The sequence below is a fragment of the Sphaeramia orbicularis genome, chromosome 1, assembly GCF_902148855.1.
Source record: "Sphaeramia orbicularis chromosome 1, fSphaOr1.1, whole genome shotgun sequence".
Lineage (NCBI taxonomy): Eukaryota > Metazoa > Chordata > Actinopteri > Kurtiformes > Apogonidae > Sphaeramia > Sphaeramia orbicularis.
The window spans coordinates 28,783,235-28,806,796 of NC_043957.1; the positions used below are offsets into that span (position 1 = coordinate 28,783,235).

Genomic DNA, 23,562 nt, shown 5'->3' on the forward strand with positions numbered 1-23,562 from the left:
AAAGAACTCATTTGTGTTCAGAGCTCCAGACAAACTGCTGAAAAACTCTCAAGACTCAAAGCATCTACAGAAAATCCTCCACAGGGGAGAAAGATGAGAGAAAGACAACAAAAGTGAGGATGTGTTATGACATCTAAAATGGTCAGGTAGGCGAAAGATTTCCAGCATTTAAAAAGACACTTGCTTAAAACTAAAATCTCACAGCCCCAGCTCTCTTGTGTGCATATTACAACGTTGCACATCCTGAACAGACTTGGCCCATGGCACAGATTGTGATTTAATATGCCTTTTGCCATAACACCCCTAGAAGGTATTTTTTTAAACCTTATATTACTGTCCTACTTAGAATCCACAAATCACTGATATTCCCACAATTCTTGAGCTTTTAGTGTATTTAAGAACTAGCATGTTCATAAATGACCTGCTAAGTAAAAACATTTCATAGCAGTCGCACACTTCCTCTTTAATTTAATTCTTTCTGCACTTAACTTTGACCTCTAAATGTTCAGTGCCACTTTCTCATACCTGTATGCGCCCATCTCATTAGTGGCCACAGTAATAAGAGGTGCAGCAGCTCCTTTTTCAGTGATGGAAATCTCGACCCCTTGCAGCTCTGGTGACACCTTGCCCATCAGGAAGAGGCCTGCACGCCCGATGATGTCCACCAGCCGACCTGGACAGGACTCTGGCAAAGCAATGGCTCACTGTTACTTTAAGCAGGTTAGATTTTGATTTCTTGGCTGCTGTCTTTAGGCTTCCTCTCTGTTTATATAAACCAGACCTGGGTTTTGACTCCTTTAACATTATCTTACATCAGTAGCGCTTTAGCTTACACTTCAGTCAAGACTAAATTATTGAAGAGGAATTTGTTACAAAACAAAGGGAACAAATAGAAGGGATTTTACCTCCAGTGATAGTGGCTTCTACTTCAGGGGGGTAGAAGAGCAGCTCCTTGGATGAGGGAGTCACTGTGATTTTCTCTCCAGCCCTGTACAGTCAAACAGTAAGAAAACTGCCTTAGGACCTAATGCTTTGTATGTGAATTAGAATCAGTACTCATAACAATCTACTAGGACGAGTGTTAAGTGAGTAAACAATTTCAACAAGGAATTGTACTGAGAGTGAGCCTGGACTGTACGATGGTGAGAAAATGCAGCAAAAGTCTTGTAAATATAGTGTACTATTTTTTTTAGGTGTCTATTAGGTCATAAAACTAATGCAAAAAGTCAAATTGATCCTTTTGGAGTCTCATATGGTTCAGCAAAACTGTCATGTCTGTCATAGTGATGCCCTTGAACTACCCCTGTCTTACATCTACACCTGTACATTCAGACATTGATCATCTCAGTCCCAACCTCGTCCTAACTTTGAATGAGGTTTCAGAATCATGCAGTGGATGGACTCAGAATAGGGCTGAAGTTACTCTTTGAATATACACAGGTCTATACTGTAATTACACTGAAATCATCAGAATGTTTTGTCTGGTTAATATTTTACATTTATAAGCAAATGATCCAATCAGGATACCCCTCAAACAGGCAGCAGCATCATCGCCTCACAGCAAGATAGTCCTGGGTTCTGTACCAGCTCCAGCCAGCGTGTCTTTTCTGTGTGAAGTTTAATCTCAGAGTGTCTGTGTGGGTTCAGTCCAGGTAGTCTGGTTTCCTCCCACCACTCAAAGACATGCACTAATAGGTAAATTAGAAATCTAAATCACCTGTAGGTGTGAATGTGAGAGTGAATGAATGATTGTCTCTATTTGTCAGCCCTGTGATGAACTGCACCCTGCTTTTGACAGGATCTGACACCCCCCTGTGTACCTTAAGGACTAAGCAGCTCTGAAAATGAGTGAATGAATGAATGAATGAATATGGTGAGATGACATAAGTTATTATGACCACATATTTGGTTTTCTCATCAAGCCAACAGTGTCAAAACAAATTAAAAAGACTCTACGCGTTTGGAAAAATGTGACCCGACTACAACCAACCTGGCCCAGTAGGAGAACTCGTAGTGGAAGGGCCCTGTCAGCTCATCTGGCTTCTCTTGGATAGGTGGACTGTCAGTGTCCTCTTCAGCGGCGCGGCGCTCTCGTTCCTGGCGGCGCAGTTGGATTTCCTGCAGCTGCTGTTCCAATCTCTGCTCCTCAAGGCTGCGCAGGGGTCCGAGTACAAGGGCCGGCTCGCTCTCTATGGAAGATCTAACAGACATAGGAGGTGGACACTGCTCACTACCTGACCATTTATCCAATGTAATATAAAGAAGAGAAATGTTTAGCACCCAGAGTCATATTACTTGATGGTGACTGTAACATCCAGGATTTTGTCGGTGGTGATGAGACCAGTCATGTGATGCCGTACAGCGGTAAGGGTGAGGATACTGGGCGCTGAGCTGTAGGACACAGATTACCAAGCGTTGATCGATTGTACACGAGGGAGAATGATTTTAACTCAGGGATAAACGCGCCTCATTAGCTCATACTTACGTGTCGTATGTGTAGAAGTCTTGCTCAAACTGGTGACAGGAGCGAGGGGTGACTTTGTAAACACCTGGACAAGCCATTTTTAGTTGATTAATCACTTTGCTCCAGTTTTATATTTAGGCAAGCCTGACACAGACCTTTTGGCTCAAAATGCTGTTCTCTAACTATGCACAAGGGAACTGTTGGTACACTGAGAATTTTCTTTGCTCACTATGCTAATTCACACTATGTTTAGCTAATTAGAGGTCAGGGGTATGACCCTCACCAGGCTTGGAGAGGCAGAAGCGGTTGACTCCCTTAGAGAGGTTGTATACACCAACGTTCTCAGGTTTGCTACCATCTTGGAAGAACTCCTGCACAAAAACCCCCAACAAAATTTGATTAAAAATCTGTCAGCACATATGTTTCGTAATAACTGCAGATTTGTCACCATCTGCTACCGTAGAAACAAGGTAAGGCAACTGATTACTGACCAGAGTGATGGCATGTGAGAGGGAGCAGCGCAGGATGTAGCCAATCTGTCTGAACTCCACTCCCAAGACGTCTGAGTCCAAAACCTCTACCTCCATGGACTTATGCTTCCAGCACCACTCCTCGTGAGAAATACTCACTGGTTTGTAAAAAAAAGAAAAAAAAGGGCAAGAGAATAACAAAGAATGAACCAACAGGTTAAAACCAAAGGTAACAGCAAAGAGAGATGAGTTGAGAGATGAGATGTCCTCCAGTGCAATCTGGAGAGCAAAGAAAATACAATAAAAATCCTCAGAAGCTGTGATCAGATAAAGTCCTGGCTCTCACACAAAAGGATCGTATGATTATCTGATCTACAAACCAACACTTTTGAAACTAAACTTCTTGCACTTGTGCACCCTGGTAGCACTACAAGCTGAGTAAACATGCCTCACAGACGCTGTACGTGCACACAGCTCACAGGCACACAAACAGACAGTGTGTGTTGAATAGTGGAGTGGGATAGATGCAGTAACAGAAGGTGTCGAAACAGTGGCTTAACAATGAGTGCTTCGTCAAACTCTGGCACTAAATATCAATTACAATCAAAATCTGGAAATTGCTAAATAATTTCCCTGGAATGATTAGAAAATAATAACTGTGAACATACACAAGGCTTGTCTTGTCATCTTGCAATTAAACCCGTATGCTGCCTTTGCTACCACACTCCATAATAACAACTGTTGTGGCAACAGCTGGCTGAAAATTCAGATGTGTTATAGCTTTAACCAACCTGAAACAAACTGATGTTGTGTTACAAGGAATGAAAGGAATTAATATAGCAGCTGTTATTAACTCCTTAACGTTGAAAGGCTTAAATTCCAGACATACCGTTTCCATCATGGAAATAGCCAAGACAGCATATATATCAGTGGCGGCTGCTTGTCTTTCAGAGACGGGAAGCTCATTGTCGGCTTACATCAAAAAAATTGTCTAGTTATTTAAACATAAATTCGGCCCTCCATTCCTTGTGATTTGTATATTTGTGTATTTACAGTGCAAGAAATGAACAAGTAATTTCGTAGTGGTTTCTCTCTCGATTTCACAAGCAGAATGCGCAACGGTATTAAACTGAACTCTGTCAAGTGAAGGAGTATATCTCAAAATAGCTCTCAATCAAATGAGATACAGCCTTTTGACTGATCCTCCAATCAGCACATGGAAGCCCAGCGTCAAGCCCAGCGTCCAGCCCAGCTGAGCTCCGCTCACAGCTCCATTCACCCCCAGAGATGCCAAGCGTCTACGGGCAAATGCATTGACCATAGATCGTATGAGAAAACAGCGCAACGGAAATGTATGAGAAGTTAACAACATTGAGTCCGTTGATTTGTAATAAAGCTGATTCGGAACGAACTCATCTTTGAGACGAACGTGTTCTAACACATCAGTAGTCAATAGAATGTCAACACAATCGTACATATTTGACCATTCAATTTTCATAATTTTAGGGGAAGCCGATCTTCCCTTGCAGTCTTTGAGAAATCGCCTCTGGTATATATTCTCCCAAAGCAGTTCAGGCATATCCAACACATTCCTAGGAACCTTTTTCAAGCACTTGTTTGACATCATATTGGTTGGTGACGGACCTATATACCAGCTTATGGAAGCAGAAGCTCCCATTTCTGACACACGCTAAAGGAGGCAATAAAAGTGGATCAAATTTTGCACATAAGGTAAGTTGTGTCAAAATAAAAATACTCACTAGTTTATTGTGTGCTTCTACAGCATATATTAAAGTAGACTATGTGTGACAAATATTTTTAAAGTTATTTGAATGTTTCGGTTTGTAATATATTAGCAACGAGGCTGTTAAAAAAAAAAAAAAAAAACAATGCTAGCTGGTAAGTGCTACATTCAGATGACCCTAACGCATGCATTTTCTTTAGGAAATGCCATTGTAGTTAATTTCTTTCATTATATACATAAATGCTGGGATATAATTGCAATTTCTGCCCTTTATTTTTATGCAGACCAGAATGAACACAACAATGTTCTGTGAGAAGCGGGATGGTGGACTTCACACAAGAGTTTCACCAGACATAAGTGAGGAGATGGGACGGCTGTCTGAATGATGCCAGCAATGAATAATATAATCTACCTAAACCAGGGGATGGAAATGGCAGTACTGAGGCTATAATTTTGTGTAGTTACAGCTTTTTTTGTCAACACATATGTATGTTTATGAATGTAACCATGAGTACTTGTTGTACATATGATGTAATTAAACATGTCTGCACTTTCCATAAGTAATTGTTTTTCCCATTCAAAACAGAATATAACAAAATGTTTAAAGTTAAATACTATATTTTTCAGTTCCAGATGCCCGTTTCTAAATGTGCTGTGTATTTGTGGATCCACTGTGCTCTCTAAGTTACAATGTATATGTGTAAATGATAAACTGAGGTACACTACTGTTAAAATTTCAGATGCAGTTGCTTAGATTGTTCATAGACTTTCAGGTTATTCACATTTTTTGTGAAAGGATAATTGTAATGTAAATATTTTTATAATGTAATTTTACTTTATTGCAGTAAAACAAAGACAAAAATTTGGAGTTGTCATTACTTATAGGTTATTGTGTTATTATTTTACTTGTCTGTCTTCCTTGAAATAATATTGGTCTGTATGTGGAACCTGAACTAAAATGAGTTTGACACCCATGCTCCAAATTAAAAGCTTGAGCTTTGTTTGTTTGGATAATAATAGTCAAAATACTTGGTGTTATAGTCAGGACACTGAAAATAATGTGGCATCAATAAAACCATCTCCATGCCTGAGACTCGAAAATGTGGGTTTTTTTTATTGCCTGTCATTGCAAATATGCAACATGCTCAAAACTCAATCTATTTTATGTGCTACAGTCAAATTAACAATCTCCACTTAATTTAATATCTACTTGAAAGCAAAAACACAACAAATTTTTTTATATACTTGGTGTTAAGGGGTTAAAAACAAGTGCTGCTGGCGATTCCTGACCTTTGTATTTCCCAGGTAGGATGTTGGGAAAGGAGAAGCTGAGGATGTCACTGCTGCCAGACAGAGCCACTGCCCTTCGCTCGCCCTGTCGACTCACCGGCTGAAGAGTTACTGACAGGTCATCACAGGACGCTGGAGGTCAAACACAAGGTCAGGCCACAAAGTCAGTTCATGAAAAATTTAAAAAAAAAATATTCTGTAACCTATATTTTTTAGATTTACTAAATGAGAAAAAGATAAATATTCTTAAAAAACTTAGAAACTGTATATGTTTTCACACATACAATGTTTTAATACAAAGTGATTTCTGTCAATGTGAGCATTTTCAAAAAGTTTCAAGATACATTCATGTGCGGTCTAATATGTCTGAAAGACACAGTCTCTAAATCTATATCTGGTCGGCAGTAGGGCTGTATGACTGTATGAAGTCATATGTTTATTATCGTGGGCAGTAATGTGATTTGAGTCTTGTATTTCACACTTGACCAAGTGAGCAATAAATACAAAATCTCAAAAGCAAAGTCTCTCTTTTGGTGATCCTAAAACAGCAGAGTTTTTCAAATGTAACAAAAGTTATGAGTTTTAACACAAAAACATATTATAGTGGAGTTTGGCTTAGCTTTAATAATCTTTACAAAAATCTTTAAAATCATCTGTTCTTGCACAGTGAATGAATCCCTAAACAAACTCAAATAACTTTATGGTGCGACATAACATTCAAAGTGTTGGTTAAATAAGGAGCTTTTGCTGTGGGGCACATGTGGCAGTATATAATCTTTACTTTCTTGTTATTAATCAGGCCAGATAACTTGTGGGTGACCTTAGTGCTTACCTAGACAATAGATTTTCCCAGAGACAGAAGCCATGAACTGGGTGAACAGCAGGTCTGTGAGGGGTCGGTCCACCAGGGAAACTTCCAGGGCATGAGGCTGCAGAGCCAGGCCAGCCTTCACCTCGGCATCAGGGAGCGTCACCTGAGCACACGAAAACCAAGTCTCAATTCAGGGCTGTCAAACTCATTTTAGTTCAGGGGCCACATTCAGCCTAATACAATCTCAAGTGGGCTGGACCAGTTAAATAAGAACAAAATAGCCTATAAAATAATGACAGATCCAAATTTTTCTCTTTGTTTTAGTGCAATAAAATACAATTAAATTATGAAAATGTTTACAATTATAAACTATCCTTTCACAAAAAACTTAATGACTTGAACCTGAAAGAAAAATAAGTGCAATTTTAACAATATGTCTCAACTTACCATTTATACATGCACATTACATACTTAAGTGGATCTACAAAGGCACCAAACATTTAGTAACAGGCATAATATTGTTAAAATGTTAGAGTTTGGAATTATTTATAAGTTATTAAGCTAATATTTAATCCGACTCACTTGAGATCAAATTGGACTAAAATAAGTTTGACACCCTTGACTAATAACATCTTCAGTGCAATTAGTGGGTTGCACAAATTCATCTGACGGACCAGATCGAAAACCTGTGGCGGGCCAATTTTGGCCCACGAGCCATATGTTTGACACCCCTGTCTCAATTAGATTACTGTTTATCATCAGACTCTGTGTCACCTACTCGTTAAGACAGACCGTTTCAAATTCCCACAAAATAAACTGAGAAATTTCATATATATGACACGTGACTCATCTTTAAAAGTGGATGCAGGCAGGAATCAGTCAAAGGCATGTGAAGATTAAATATATGATTTGTTCTGATGCTAGCGGAGTCTTACATGGACACTGTAGTCTCCAGGTTTGGTCTGAAAGCAGAACCCCCCTTGAGGATCTGAGTCGATGGTCCTGCTGGCCCGGTCTTGACCTTGGTGTGTCAGGGTGACCTTGTAGCGACCTTGCTGCTTCATCCCCTCAGGCAAGCGGCTGATGGAGATCTGGCCACACACACTGAATCTGTTCAGAGACAGATGATAGGCATTTGTAAAATGTAACGGAAACATTGTAGAATGAAGGCATAACATAATCTGTTTGTAATGTGGCTGCTGGATTTCAATGCATACAAAGCACATGATTCCATACTCACCCCGCAGTGATGATGTCAGGGAGTTGTGGTGTGTTTGGGGCGATCTTCACTGTGATTGGATCAAACAACATAAGCTCTTTGTTGACTCGGATGGTGTAGGTACCGGCTGTCATGTTCTCCAGCCGGAAAGAACCATCCTCCTTGGTAAGAACTGCAAAAAAAGAAAAGCAAAGTGTATAGAACATGAAAAGGAAACTGAATTAGTTCATCAAGTTGCTGCTTTAAGGATCGTCCACCCCAAACAAGATAAGAGTAACAACTGAATTCTTTTAAGTTGGTTCTAGCTCACCTCAACACAACTATAGCCATGTTGACAGTGGAAAATAATACGGTTGGGATCAATTTCAGTGTGATGTGATGAAGACTAGAAGGACTTAAAACCAACAGGATGTCCCTGTTAAATACCTCACACTGAGTTATTGACATTAAAGAGCAATTCAGTACCACCCATAGTATCTGAGTTAAGCATCCTTTTTTTTGCAATTTGTGGACCATTTCAAATAAACACCACCATTTTGTGTTGAAGACTCTGTAGATCAGTTTTTGTGAAGTTTTTGAGATAAACATTATGTCTTGAAACATTTTCTGTAACATTAATTTATGGACAAGTGAAAGCTTTTGACATTCTCTGCAGAGTGGGTTTTATGGATAAAAAGTGGCAAACACATACTGATTTTACGTTTGTGCTCTGCACAGAGTTCCTGTCTTACAACAGGCGATCACTATTTGTTCAGGGGTCCAGACACAACTGGAGTCACTGTTTACAGAATGTTATCATTCAGAGGTGTGGATGCTCACATAGTCATTAGCCACTTTTACACAGAGATGTGGAAAAAAGGCGAGATGGTGATCCTGTCTTTTTTCCACCGTTGACCGATTTACACAGCCAAGCCAAAGGAGTAACAGAGGTGAGACAGGCTGGACTTTTACACAGTGGACCTACATTCCAGAATCAAACGGACGGTGACGCAGCGCAACATATACTGTGCATTGACATGGATTTTGGGGCAGCTGCCACAGCTACATGCAACGCATCCGTGGCTTTGTGCCACAGGTGAAAATGGCATGTAGCCACAGCACTAGTGGCTGCCGCAGAATCCATGCCAGTGCCTCCACATGCACCCACTGTCTCTCTGGCACAGAGGTAACCATCATCAAAACGTTTATGTTATGTTGCGTTAAAACCAAAATTCCAATGTGATAGTGACACGAAGTGAACCAAACAAAGTACAAAATCTTGAACATTTGTTCAGTACTACACTCAAAATTTCAACCTTGAAAACACCCATAGACTAATAATAGGTTATAATATGTATAGAAATTATGAAGAAGAAGAGGAGGAGGAAGAGCCATTTATTGGCACTGAACACTGAAACACCACGTCATATTGTATTTGTCTCTGCCTTTCAGCTTTTATAAGGAATTTTTTTTCACTGATGTCATAAAAATGGTGGAAAATTGTTGGAAATAATGACAAAAATATTTCATTTTGGTTCATTTCTTCCAGTTGTCCAGTCCTGGTTTTATTAAGGTGGATGGAAAAGTTTGTGTAAAATGACCATGATCAGGTGAATTATTTGATTTTTTTTAATAATTGGAAGTTGCAAGATTGGCTACCTTTAATCTGGTTGTTGATGGACACTGTAGCGTCAGGAACACCCTCTCCACCGACACTGTTCAGGACTCTCCCGGTGACAGAAAAGCCCATGACACGGAAGATCGGCTTCGAATTGTATTTAACAAAGAGAATTAGTTAAGTTGTAAATTACTTTTATTATAAAAGCAAGTGATGAAAAATCGATAATATAATGTTCCCCATTACCTCTAGCTTCAAACTGTTGTGCTCCACCTTGAAATTCATTCTAGAGGGAGCAACATCAAAAGTAATCCTTTCTCCCCTGTAGAAAGGTACCTGCAAGATAAGTACACAAATAATTACATTTACGCAAGAGAACAAAAGCAGCAACTGTAATATTAACTATGAATGTGCGATTTTACAAGAGGAAGCATCCTTCTTCTTGCTTTCCCAGAAAGCTTACCACAGTGTACTCGCCACTGGCCAGAGAAGGGAAGGAGAAGGTTCCATCTTCCCTGGACAGAGCACTACAGAGATAGACCAAGGCGCTGTCCCCAGAGTCCGCCCCCTCCACCGGAGATGTGTTACAGCCACTGATGTCCTGGAAATCGCACAAAAACACACACAGAAACGGGGTAGTGTCACTTATTTTGCTTTTTTTTTTTTTTTTTTTTTAATTTCAAGGACCTTTTGCTTACAATAAATGTGAGACAAGCTTTTAAACATACACATTATTATATTGTCACATTATTGGCTGACAATGTAAAAAAATACACCATAAAGATAAAGGAAATCGTATGTCTCAATAATTATATTTACTGAGATTTTTTTTTCTGATTTCACCTAACCCTAGTTAAAACTGAAGCTCAAAGACATCGTATTAACTTTCATTAAATCACATAGGTGGCATTAACACTTTCAGTGCCATGGGCCGATTAAATCGGCTTTACGAAAACAACCTATAAAGTGCCACGGGCCGATCAGATCGGCTTTGGAGAACACGCCACATTTGTGTACAAACAAACCATCCACCCCCATTTCTTTCTCACATTTCGATGACGTTCTTTCTGTGTCCCCCTTTTGAGACCAAGCAGACGGGAATTTGAGGTCACGCGACCGAATAATATTTTTATATCTTTTTAATGTTTCTTATTCTCCGGTGTTTCATCAGAGGGAGCCCTCCATGCCGGGGGGCGGCTGTGGACTCCGGGGGCTGTGGCGGCGCCTTCTCTCACTGGGGTCCGCTCCTTTCTGGTGGGTGAGGGTCCCAGTTGGCCCTCTCCCACTAGTTGGGATGCGGGGCTGTGTTGCTGGTGCCTGGTCGCCGGGGTCGGCGGCTGCCTCCTGGTGCGGATGGCTCCCTGAGACAGCGCCTCCTAAATTGATGTTTTACTTTTACTTGTACATTTTTGTTCTGGTCTACCCGTACTCAGTCAGTCTTCTTAAGTATGTGTGAGCTTGTGGGTTTGCATGTATATGTGGGTTTGCATGTATATGTGTGTGTGTGCGGGTGAGTGGGTGGGTGTGGGTGGGGGGCGGTACTGATTTTTAAACTGATATGTAAAGCACTTTGTGCTACAGTTTTTAATGTATGAAAAGTGCTATATAAATAAAGATTACTATTATTATTATTATTATTATTATAAATTATGCAAATTACGATCAATAATGAATCGGCTGCGTCCGGTGCGTTTTGGATCTAATTAGCAATCGGTCGGATGTTACCGAGCGGCTTCCTGCAGGATTCTTCAAATATTATGAAAACGACGCGAAATACTGAAAAACGGCCAAATTCTGTGGCACTTTTAAGGCTTATTAGCCCCTTAACTGTCTGGCACTTAAAGAGTTAAAGAAGTCATTTGGACTTTTCACTTTTTCTAAAAACATCTAATAATTCTGGTTTACCTCTTTCTTGACTGTGGCTGAATACAGCAGGAAGGTGACCTCTTTCATGGGCTCTCCATCACTGCGGACCTCCCCTGAGACATCGTAGCCTCCCACCACCAGATGGGCGGCGGCTGGGGCATTGGCATTGGAGACATGTACTGATGTGGTACTCTACAAGAAGATGGCAAAGGTCGGCAAATGCGTTACAAACGAAGGTCGAAGAATTGCTCTGTCGGACACAGTTTGATTACTGCTGGGTGTCAGCTAACTGACAGGGAACCTTTTCAGCCGAGTAAGGAGGTGAATAATTATATTCAGGGTTTTCTATTTTTGTTATTTTTTTACCCCCAAGTGAATGACAAAGACCTCTGTGACCACACATTCATGACTGTTTTAATGGCATGATACAAGACTGGGAACAGTGGTAATGAGGTACTGAGCAGCATGTTAAAAAGCCAAGGAAGTATGAGGGTAAAAGTGACATCTAAAATAGAACATTTCCCTTCTTTCTTTGGAGAGTACAATGAACTGTAGCATAGAGGAGGCTTTAATAAATGTGTCAGAAAAGCTGAAAAAGTTCTACAGCTATATGGTGTTTTAGCTCTACTTCAAATGCTAAATGTTAACTCTTCTGGCAAAGATAAACCATAAAACGCATCAATGACATCACAGACTTCATTTTCAAGTTTAAAAATATCAGCAAAACATGTGGTGCAGCTGCCAACCTGCTCCAAAGTCCAGGACGGATGTGAAGCTGTAATGTCGTAATTTCCTGGGAGCACTTTGAAGAAGGTATACCTGTGTTATTAGCACAGAAAGAGAAAGCAATGATTTTAGAATGATGTTTGCCACAGGATGCCGATGTGACACACTTTATGGCTCTCTGGGTTAAATCACTCACTTTCCTCCGGGCTGTGTAACAACAGTCTGGAGTTTCTCCTCTGTTTCTACTCGGCTGAGCTTGACTTCAACTCCTGCTGGGCCCATGAGATGACCTTTACTCAGAACCTGAATGATAAAAATACAGTAGAAGAGCTGAATATTTGAGTTTGCTGACATTCATTCACTGTCTTTCTGGTCCATATGTAAAATGCAAGACATTCTGAAAGCTTATGGTCGGTAGATCTGAGCAACTTTACATTTGCAGCCATTTTTCAGTTTCACAACACAAAATGCTAAAGGGTGATTGAGGGCATTTTCACACCTGAAGGTCTGAACCAATGCTCTGGGTTTTGTTATGTTTGCCTGAACATAATTTTGGGGGCTGACTAGCACATCCTACCTTGATCATGTAAGAAAGAGAGCATAACATTCTACACACTTAATACTCCTAGGTAAAATATAGTGTAAGATTCTATTGAAAGTTACTGCCGTATAATTTTGATTAGATTGCCTTTGTGTCAAACTTATTACTTAAATATTTATATTTGAAAATACTCAGATATTATAACTGCACAAGGCAATTTGACCTTGAAAAAGTAGATCAAAGTGACCATTTTCAATAGGTTTCTGCTCCATGCCAAGATGGATCCACAGTATAAATTTGGTGCAGATATCTCAATGCATTCTTCAGAGAATACGATTATATTGTTGAATGGACAGACAGACGGACGACAAAAAGCTTACAATACCCCTTCAGCCTGAAGTCGGCCGAGAGGTAAATAACCCCAAGAGATCTCACCGTTCCTGAGACGGAGAACCCAGTAAATACAAAGTTGATGTCTTCTTCTTTGGTACAGATGTCATTGACTCCATCCACATGGAGGTCAACGCTGGTAGGCTCTGATGAGAGGTAAAGAATCAAATACATTAAGCACAAGGACATAACAAACAGCATCTGAGATTCTGCATCTTTTGTGCAAAATTGACATTAAGGGTACAGTGATTCATACCAAAGCTCCAACCAAGCGGAGGTTCAATCTTCAAAACAAAATCTCCCTATGCGAAAGAGAAAAGTGTACTACAGATTAAAAGAAACAGAATATAACAAAATCAACAGTTTTTTAATGTGTGTCCTTGAATGATACCTTGTCATAGAGAGGGATCATGAAGTAACCATTGATCGGAGCACAATCAGTTTGATACTTCAAGGAGCCTTGTTTGGTGTATAGTTTAATCTGTCAAATGAAAGAAAACAAAACATGATCAATATAGTAAGAGAATAAAGTGAAAAACAGGCTCCAGCTCCCTCTTCCTTGTTCGGGATCTGCTCCAGTCTTTACAGGAATTAAGGGTAGGGTGTGTACCCTATCCTTTCACCAGGTTGAACTAGTGTATTGACAGATGGCCAGATTAACTGGGGTGATCACATAAACAGAACAGTCTTCCTTCCATTTACTCAATTACTCTCATTGGCCAACTAGCTAATCCCATGGAGCCTGTGAATGAGAGGGGATTAAGACTGGTGCCTTCCATCTAATGTCTTCCTTTGACTATAACCTGCTCTACGTACTACAAATGGATATGAATGTTGTATAAAATGCCTATTTTACCCAACAGTGTCCACATAAGGAAAACATCAAAATTAGCAAGCAGGAAAATGCCAGATATTAACGCCAAAAATAGATTAACTGATATAATTTGTGATAATAAAGGTACAGAAAGCTTTGGCTAGGCTAAAGAGGCTGCTGTTGAGGTAAATTCATTCAGGCTGTCATTCAGCCAACCCCCAATGTCCACCTTTAAATGACAAGAAACAGGTATTAACTGTCAGTTAGCTGCTAACTAGCTAGCCGGGACATTTGCACTCTCACCTCGATCAGAGAGTAGTTGATTTCTACATCAGACTTCACAAATCCTCCGCACGCCACCACTATGTCATCAGAAGATACGGTCAGAAACTGGGAATAGATAATACAGAATAAATCCAAACGGATCCCATGTCTGTCCGAATCGTTATCCTGAACATTTTGGCTGACTGGTCTCTCGATGAGCCGAGCGACAGCACGCTGCCTCCGGTTCCGCACCAGCTGAGCACCCGTCAGTGAAGCACTGTGTAGAAGAGGAGCGCCCTCTGCAGGCCTGGAGGTGGTATATCTTAAAACTAAATGACAGATCAACTTTTTTTTTTTTACCCTTAAGCGGATTCATTTACACAAAGAAAGAAAAATAAACATAAAAATAAAAAAGTAATCATCAGTCTGTTGCACAGTCTAAAGCAGTGGAAGTGAAGGGTCTTCTGTAATGTCCAGTCCTTCATCTAATCATCTATGTCTGAGCCAGCCATGTTGACTGGCTGAGGAGGGGGTTCACTTTGAGAAGTGATCGAGCCAGTCATGGCATGTCATAGAAAATAAAGACTGAGAGGAATGATTTGTTTCACCAATATTTGCATTTATTTTAAATGTAAGTAATTCACTGTTTAAGGCAGTCTCCATAGTCATATAAGACATCAGAAAATAAAAGAGCATTGCCATGTAATATGACACATTAACAGACACTTAACACAACCATTACCCAAGGGTTAACTAATAAGTTACATAAAAACTGGCTCATGATGATAGTGAGGCATACATTATTACACTTTTAGAGTGAAATTTGGAATTGTCCTCTCCATTATTACACCTCAGAGTAGTTAATGTTAGATTAAAAAACACACAAAACAGATTTAAAAACACTCAATCCATACAAACAATACCCAACTCAAAGCTATAAAAAGTAGTGTTAATACTATGAAAGTGCATGAAAATTCAGACAAATCCAGTGATTATAATAATGCAAATCCTTCTCAGAAGGAAAAGGTAACAATATATATAGCTGGGATAAACACCACAAAACACATCTAACCAGCTAGTATTATTTTGGTCTCAAAATAGTTTAGCTTTGCTGCTTCTTATTATTGTATGGTATACAATTCTGATTGTGACTAAAGACACATTAGTATGAGCGGGTCCATAGAGTCGAGGATAGTGGAACAGAATAAAACAAATGACACTGTTAGTGCTATTTCATATTTGTCCTCACACATGTGTAGAGGAATCTGGAGGTGGGTGTGCTAGGAAAACACTTTCACTGAAATTATTGGAGAAGCTGGTGTGGTAGCTGGGGCTGCTCCTGCTGGTCCGGGGCTGAGATTTGGATACTGGGGATCTAATAGCTGAAACCCTCTGAGCCTGGCACAGTTTCTGGATTAGGAAACGTTTGTCACGTCCCTCCTGATTGACATAATAAACACATTAATGGTAAGAGAATCCATTTTACACTCATAACAACTTTAAAGTCCAGGTCAAAGATTCACAATGAGACAAACTGAGAACTTAGGAGTCTACTTGTGTAGCACCAGTCTACAATGTTCTGGAAAACTTTGCTTCTGTTTTTGTCTGGCACATCATCCCCCCCCCCTCCCCCATTGCAAATTTGTTTACGGGGGGCAGCAGGTACTCAATGATAAGGTGAGGGGAGCCCACTTTCACTTTCTCACAGCTTTATCTACAGAGCTATATAACCCACCATGTTCTCCACATACAGGTCTGTTGCGTTACTTGTAGAAGTACCCCCCCACCCCATACATTTTTCAGGCAGAGGGGGGTGCCAGTAGACTGATGATGCCGTTAGGGGGCTTGATTCAAAAAAGGCTGACAAACCCTGGCATGGACTGAAGGCTGAGGGTTTTCACGTTATGTGATATATATATATGCGGATGACAATAGTGATACTGCATTTCTGGTACTGATGAAAGGCAAAACCATAAAAAACAAAAATGAGGTCAAGCATTTCTCCATGATCACTGAATAGTTCCAATGTTTAGAGGGACTGATGTCACATCCTCTAATAAGAAAAGATAACACAAAGTATTATGACAGTCTTTCACTGTTTATTATACTACACTTCTTGGCAGGAGTTGATCTTCAGCTCAAAATACTGAAAAACATACACTATATGAGACTATATTATAAAATAAAATCAGCCACTGGTGCATTCTGAGTCGCCAGCACTGTCGTCAGCCACAGTCAAGCTGAGAAAGTTCACACCACTTCAAAAGGAGCTTCAACAGTTTCTTTCTATTGTGAATCTTTGGTCTGGACTAGTATTGATGATTACAGAGTCACAGTTTTCCTAAAAAATGCAGGCAGACATGACCAAGGCAAATGGAAACATGTATGAGTTAACCCACCATCGCTAGTTGCTCCCTTAGTTGGTTGATGACTCTCTTGTGAGCTCCAGCTAGTGCGATAACATAGAACATGGCCAAGCTGCAGAGAAAATGAAGAAATTGAAGATTTGCTTAACATTTCAAGTAAATGTTAAGGAGCAGTTCCCATTTAAACCAAACACCATAAATGTGGAAATTCCTGACAGAAACAAATACCATGTAATGACAAAGAAGGAGACAGCAAAGGCTTCTGATGACAGAGCAAACAGGAAGGTCTTCACTCCGTAGGGCAGCTGGGACACTGTGGTTGGCAGCACCTCCCAGGAGGTGTTGTAATTAACAAAAGGACCGCAAGCCTGCGAACAGTTTATCCTGACAAAAAACAGATGAGTGAATGAGTACGTACATCAAGATAATGGGTAAGCAACAAATGAATGTAGTCACCCATGTGTTCAAAGTCCACTTCTACAAAAGCTGAGACATTTTCTTCCTCACAAAAAAAACATTTTAATATTTACAGTACAGGCCAAAAGTTTGGACACACCTTCTCATTCTTTGCATTTTCTTTATTTTCATGACTATTTACATTGTAGATTCTCACTGAAGGCATCAAAACTATGAATGAACACATGTGGAATTATGTACTTAACAAAAAAGTGTGAAATAACTGAAAACATATCTTATATTCTAGTTTCTTCAAAGTAGCCACCCTTAGCTCTGATGACTGCTTTGCGCGCTCTTGCCATTCTCTTGATGAGCATCAAGAGGTAGTCACCTGAAATGGTTTCCTAACAGTCTTGAAGAAGTTCCCAGAGATGCTTAGCACTTGTTGGCCCTTTTGCCTTCACTCTGCGGTCCAGCTCACCCCAAACCATCTCGATTGGGTTCAGGTCCGGTGACTGTGGAGGCCAGGTCATCTGGCGCAGCACTCCATCACTCTCCTTCTTGGTCAAATATCCCTCACACAGCCTGGAGGTGTGTTTGGGGTCATTGTCCTGTTGAAACATAAATGATGGTCCAACTAAACGCAAACCGGATGGAATGGCATGTCACTTCAGGATGCTGTGGTAGCCATGCTGATTCAGGTTGCCTTCAATCTTGAATAAATCCCCAACAGCGTCACCAGCAAAGCACCCCCACACCATCACACCTCCCCCTCCATGCTTCACGGTGGGAACCAGGCATGTAGCATCCATCCGTTCACCTTTTCTGTGTCGCACAAAGACACGGCGGTTGGATCCAAAGATCTCAAATTTGGACTCATCAGACCAAAGCACAGATTTCCACTGGTCTAATGTCCATTCCTTGGGTTTCTTGGCCCAAATAAATCTCTTCTGTTTGTTGCCTCTCCTTAGCAGTGGTTTCCTAGCAGCTATTTGACCATGAAGGCCTGATTCACGCAGTCTCCTCTTAACAGTTGTTGTAGAGATGTGTCTGCTGCTAGAGCTCTGTGTGGTATTCATCTGGTCTCTAATCTGAGCTGCTGTTAATTTGCGATTTCTGAGGCTGGCGACTCAGATGAACTTATCTTCAGCATCAGAGGTGACTCTTGGTCTTCCTTTCCTGGGGCGGTCCTCATGTGAGCCAGTTTCGTTGTAGCGCTTGATGGTTTTTGCGACTGCACTTGGGGACACATTCAAAGTTTTTGAAATTTTCTAGACTGACTGACCTTCATTTCTTAAAGTAATGATGGCCACTCGTTTGTCTTTACTTAGCTGATTGGTTCTCGCCATAATATGCATTCTAACAGTTGTCCAATAGGGCTGTCAGCTGTGCATCAACCTGACTTCTGCACAACACAACTGATGGTCCCAACCCCATCAATAAGGCAAGAAATTCCACTAAGTAACCCTGACAAGGCACAGCTATGAAGTGAAAACCATTTCAGGTGACTACCTCTTGATGCTCATCAAGAGAATGCCAAGGGTGTGCAAGGCAGCCAATAGAGCTAAGGGTGGCTACTTTGAAGAAACTAGAATATAAGATATGTTTTCAGTTATTTCACACTTTTTTGTTAAGTACATAATTCCACATGTGTTCATTCATAGTTTTGATGCCTTCAGTGAGAATCTACAATGTAAATAGTCATGAAAATAAAGAAAATGCAAAGAATGAGAAGGTGTGTCCAAACTTTTGGCCTGTACCGTATGTGACCTTTAAAACATGGAAACTCATTATTGTGTTTTTGCAAGCAGAATGATTGCCAATTCTTGTTGTATACATACATTTTCAGTTTGAGCTAGTTAAATTGGACAGTGACAACAATGAACAGCTTTTCTTTGTACTTTTGTAAATAAAAGGTTCAAATGACAGATTTAAGCCTTTATTGTATTTTTGGAAACACCCCACTTCTTTGGAAATGGGGTTTGTAAACGAAAGAAATTAATAATTTTGAAAAGGAAAAAAAGTTCAACTATATGTAAACATAATATGACCATAAGTTGTATATTACTTACTGTGCTACGCTAACAGAGACAGGCACACAGGCCAGAGCCAGGCCTATCAGCAGCACACCGAGGAAGAAGAAGTTGGAGCTCGAAGCTCTGAATGGACGTGTGGCTGGACGACAGTTGTTTATTAAAGACACCTGATGAGTAAGAAGATTTGGCAATTTCAACACTACAACAATGACTAAAAATATTTTAAATTACTTAATGATTTTTATCCTTAAGGTGTTTTCACTTATGTAACCCACATAATCACCTTTTTAATGTAAAAGATAAAGAAATATTTTATGGTGCAGATGGCAGGCAGCAGTGGGCAGTAAAAAGTGCCGATCCAGCAGATGGTCTGACCATAGACAATTTCCAGCACATTTTGAGGAATGGCAAACTCCTGCTGACCCCACCACTTAGCAAGACCACAATCACAGTGCTTCACTATGAGCCTGAATAAGACAGAGCAGCTGTTAGATGTTTCTGTTGAGATGGCACAGAACATTTTTTGCATTTTGACAAGGTGAGGACTTACTTTCTGGGAAACTCTACAAAGATGGTAACTGCAACGATGATGATGAAGTCAAAGACAGTGAGTTTGTACATCTCCTGGCCCACACGGGTCTCCCAGCACTGTGACCATAGAGGACACAGAGTACTGAGAATAGTCCAAATGGAGAAGACTAACAATCTGCTAGCAGTCTGGCTATGATAAAAAAATATACTAGCAATAAGACTGGGGCAAAGAGAGACTAGTTAGCTGTTTTCCCAACCGCTGATACATTTAAAAAAGGAAAAATGATAAGACTTACGGAGTACAGTTTGTGATTATAGCCACAGATGCAAGACTCCTCACCACATTCAGTGATCTGAGACCAGAGAGAGAAAAGCAAAACCCCAATACTGGTCAACCGCATGAACACACACCTGTGAACAAAGGCAAGAAGGAAGAAAGCTTAGATTTTCATCCCCACTGAGAATAAAACACCTTTGAGAGACTTCAGATCATTGTACCTCATGAGAGTGAAGCGGATCTCAAAGGCAGGCGAGTAGTCCTCAAAGTTGATGATGACAGAGAAGAGGAGGGGTGTGATGAAGTTGGCCAAGGTGATAACAATTGAGGGCAGATACTCATAGATGAGATCCATAATGAAATTCTCCTGGAATCCAACAGAAGTTAACTTTGAGAGTATTTCCTTAATCAGTGAGAAGAGCTCTTAGTAGAGCACCACTGCCCCTATCACTGTTTTGATCAAATGCACTATTCCACAGTGTTAGCACCAAGATCACAACATAGAACCAAACAAGAAGATTGTTGGCAACATGGGTGAATAAAGAACCTCCCTAACAGTTGTTAAATACAGAAATATACTGCCTTGCAAAATTAAGCACACTGTAGACATTTTCTTTACCTTTTCATCATTCAGCTGTGCTTCCTGAGAGACGATGGTGGCTACATAAATACTATAGAAGCATCCAGCCAGTACACCAATGACAAACAGGTTGAGGACAAGGCGGAGGACATAGATTCGACACTTTTCTTTACGAGTGCGATCCGCTATTTTCTGTTTGATCCTCTCTTCTTCCAAGTCCGTCTGGTGGTGTAAAAATAAGGCAGAAAAATACTTAATTCAAGCACAATGCAGACATTTAAAACAGACAACTAAATTCTAATTAACTACGCTCGATGACTGACAGCTCTCAATCCTATATTCACTAACCACCTAAGACTAACTAAACTGTCTAAATACCCACTAAACATCTCTTTATAAGTCCTGTTGATCAATAATTTCTGGCAAATTCTATGTTATAAAACATCTTTTGTCACTCAATAATCAAATTAACCTTGAGTTCATAGAGAAGACTGCTTCTCTTCAGTCTTGCAGCGTTCTCATTAGTGATGCAGAAGTCCCAGCCAGCAAAGATCTTGTTGCAAAAACTCTGGAAGCGATCCTCATCCTGGACCAGGTTGCGTTTAAACCCTGTGGCCGACCTTCAGGAAAAAATTCACAGTTAACACTGATCTTTCTTTAGTTACTTTTAAACAGCATTTACAAACACTTCAGAAACAGACTTGTTTTGCTTTTTCAGTACCTTTTAACAATCCAGATGAGACTGAGGAACAAGTAGGCGACTGTGACCAACAGATAAGCAAGTGGCACGTTGTATGTGAAGTTTGGAAAGTGAATTTTATCTACCTTGTAGAAGCCATAAAAAAGGTAGGTCTGCTCCAGGAAACCCTGTAGATGTAAGAAATGAGGTGAGAAAGTGAGACAACTGTCCAGGTTTGTTTCTTTGGGAGATATTTAAAGAGATTGTGCACTTACTCCTCCAGAGAGCAGATCTGTAATGTGCTCGTGAAAGATGACGAGACCTCGACGGGAACTACTTGGATACAGACTGCACTCACTTCCTGTAGTGAAATAGGAACATACAGGTTTGAAAAACATGGTCATCAGGCATCCTTACAGCAGTGGGCATGGGATGGCTTTATCAAAACTACCCAAATATACAGCTCTGGAAAAGGTTGAGACTACTCCAAATTTCCAGTCCTGAACCCCACTGGTAATTTCTGCAGTGGTCAAGCAGAAAATACATAATGCTGCGCTGCTGGCATTTTCCCCTGTTTTTTTCCATTCACATTTTCTTTTCTGTGACATTTTGTCCCTTGAGAAAGAAAACACAGCTACTGAGCTTTTATTAACTTTGAGGCTGCCATTATTAAAGTTTCGGGGGGTTTTTTGGCAGTAAGCATCAAGGAACAATGTACACAGGTGTGATTGGCAAAGGACAAAAAAGCAGGAAAATATGGGGACACCAGCACACGTCCAAAATTCTTAGAGCACATGAGATAACCTTCCGCAACAATTGCAGGCTCTGCGGTGAAGCTCTGCTTTCAGGCTCTGCATTCTGCTTTCACTTTACATAGCTCTGTAAATGGATGGACCACTTGTGGAGTGACATGAAGACATGAAACAGTGGTACCGGTGACCAGTCATTATGTTTACCAATACCCAACTGTGCCCCCCCCAACAAAAAAAGCGGATTTGCATGACTCACAAGATCCTCATATTCAGGTCAGAAATGCTGGATTTCAGGAACTATCCAGAAGAATCACACCCCTGACTGTAAAAGGCTGGTTTATTACTGTCCTGGTATTGTGATGTTGATATTGAATTTGGCTGGTTTCTTTGAATTAACAATTATTATTTGAATATGAAAACACTGTGTTTTTACTGTGGCAGTTTTCACTTTATGAAAGCTAATGCTTTAAATCTTATTTGCAATTAAAAAAGAAAAATTAACAAAAACATTCTTATTACCCAAACACATTTATGAATAGCAAAACCAATGTATCATTTTTCCCCAGTGGTCTCAATTTTTTCCAGGGTTGTACTTATTTCACCTTCTACATATTTATTATTGTGTAAATTCTGGTTAAACATTAAAGTTGAATTCTAGATGTGTATTGGTTTATACTTAAGTTTAAATAAAACATTCACCGACCGTCATATTGGTTGTAGGTTGTGTTTCCTGAAGCATGAGGAACTAAGATGATGGGTAACATGATGAAACTGAACATGAGCAAAAAGATGACTGAGTTGAGTAGGACCAGGAAGCGTAGGAATGAGAAGTAGGACAGGATTCCAGTACCAAACATCCCTGTTAAGTGAAAAAGTGAGGAGACGGATCAAAGTCTGGAAAAACAACAGCAAGAACACAGTGGTATGGTAACTGGAACTAGCCATTCTGATCACTGCCCAGCACTTTGTGATATCTGAGGTGTTTCAGTAATCTCTCACCCTCTATCAGGTGAATATCTCCCCTCCAAAGCTTCAGGGAGTTCAGCCATTCATGGGCATCATCTCTCAGTCTTCTTACATTCCTACGGGTGCTTCGCCTCCACTGTCTCCAGCTGCTAAGATCTCGAGCCTCCTCCATACGCTGTGTGCTAACAAATCACACAGCAAAATGAAGTGTTTGCTGAGTATGAAAGCCTACACTAAATGGAACAGGTGAGTGAAATACTGTCATTCATACTTGTCTCTGCGTTTCTCTGCCATGCTCTTGGTCAGTTCTCTGATGGGTCTCTGCTCAGTCTGACTCTTCTGTTTCTCCTCATGTCTGGAGATTGTACTCACACCCCATTTTCCACTACCAGAGGAGCCCAGCCGTGTTCTAGAACTGCCTCTGCGCTTGGTGCCTCCAGACGACGACTTCCGGCGGTAGAGTAGGGACTGGTAGCTGGGGAGCTGGTCCAACAGTGGGTTACTGGTTACTCTCCCACTGCGATCAGTGTAAAACACTGGAAATGAAAGAAAAATAGGACTAGAACCAACAGACTTGATTATAAGGTAATATTAATGTAATAATAATTCAGATGTTTCATAACAGCTATCTATTACTGACAAATACTTTGAAAATAATTTTTTAATCACGCCAAAACAGATTCCTTTTTTCTTATGAAAGCAATCTTGTCTCTGTGAGTTTTCTCCTCCAAATGAGGACATTGGTCCAGTGTGTGTTTAGAGCAGCATACACAAAGTGTGCTG

The 23,562-nt window shown here is 40.4% G+C and overlaps 1 protein-coding gene across 1 annotated transcript in view; it reads right to left on the bottom strand.

Annotated features, from left to right (window-relative positions):
• Positions 1 to 23,562, bottom strand: part of LOC115420554 (nodal modulator 3-like) — a 37,735-nt gene that overhangs the window by 12,745 nt on the left and 1,428 nt on the right. The window contains 37 exon segments of the mRNA XM_030135898.1: positions 526 to 685; positions 906 to 988; positions 1,991 to 2,200; positions 2,296 to 2,391; positions 2,486 to 2,549; positions 2,748 to 2,835; positions 2,956 to 3,092; positions 5,969 to 6,100; positions 6,801 to 6,942; positions 7,715 to 7,889; positions 8,020 to 8,170; positions 9,637 to 9,742; positions 9,842 to 9,931; positions 10,059 to 10,196; positions 11,501 to 11,653; positions 12,208 to 12,280; positions 12,384 to 12,490; positions 13,164 to 13,264; positions 13,375 to 13,420; positions 13,510 to 13,599; positions 14,236 to 14,348; positions 14,351 to 14,495; positions 15,448 to 15,636; positions 16,596 to 16,674; positions 16,791 to 16,946; positions 19,031 to 19,161; positions 19,278 to 19,461; positions 19,545 to 19,642; positions 19,822 to 19,936; positions 20,024 to 20,169; positions 20,422 to 20,604; positions 20,855 to 21,002; positions 21,104 to 21,249; positions 21,337 to 21,422; positions 22,517 to 22,672; positions 22,813 to 22,961; positions 23,051 to 23,315. Of these exon segments, the coding sequence (XP_029991758.1) occupies positions 526 to 685; positions 906 to 988; positions 1,991 to 2,200; positions 2,296 to 2,391; positions 2,486 to 2,549; positions 2,748 to 2,835; positions 2,956 to 3,092; positions 5,969 to 6,100; positions 6,801 to 6,942; positions 7,715 to 7,889; positions 8,020 to 8,170; positions 9,637 to 9,742; positions 9,842 to 9,931; positions 10,059 to 10,196; positions 11,501 to 11,653; positions 12,208 to 12,280; positions 12,384 to 12,490; positions 13,164 to 13,264; positions 13,375 to 13,420; positions 13,510 to 13,599; positions 14,236 to 14,348; positions 14,351 to 14,495; positions 15,448 to 15,636; positions 16,596 to 16,674; positions 16,791 to 16,946; positions 19,031 to 19,161; positions 19,278 to 19,461; positions 19,545 to 19,642; positions 19,822 to 19,936; positions 20,024 to 20,169; positions 20,422 to 20,604; positions 20,855 to 21,002; positions 21,104 to 21,249; positions 21,337 to 21,422; positions 22,517 to 22,672; positions 22,813 to 22,961; positions 23,051 to 23,315 (4,831 nt within the window).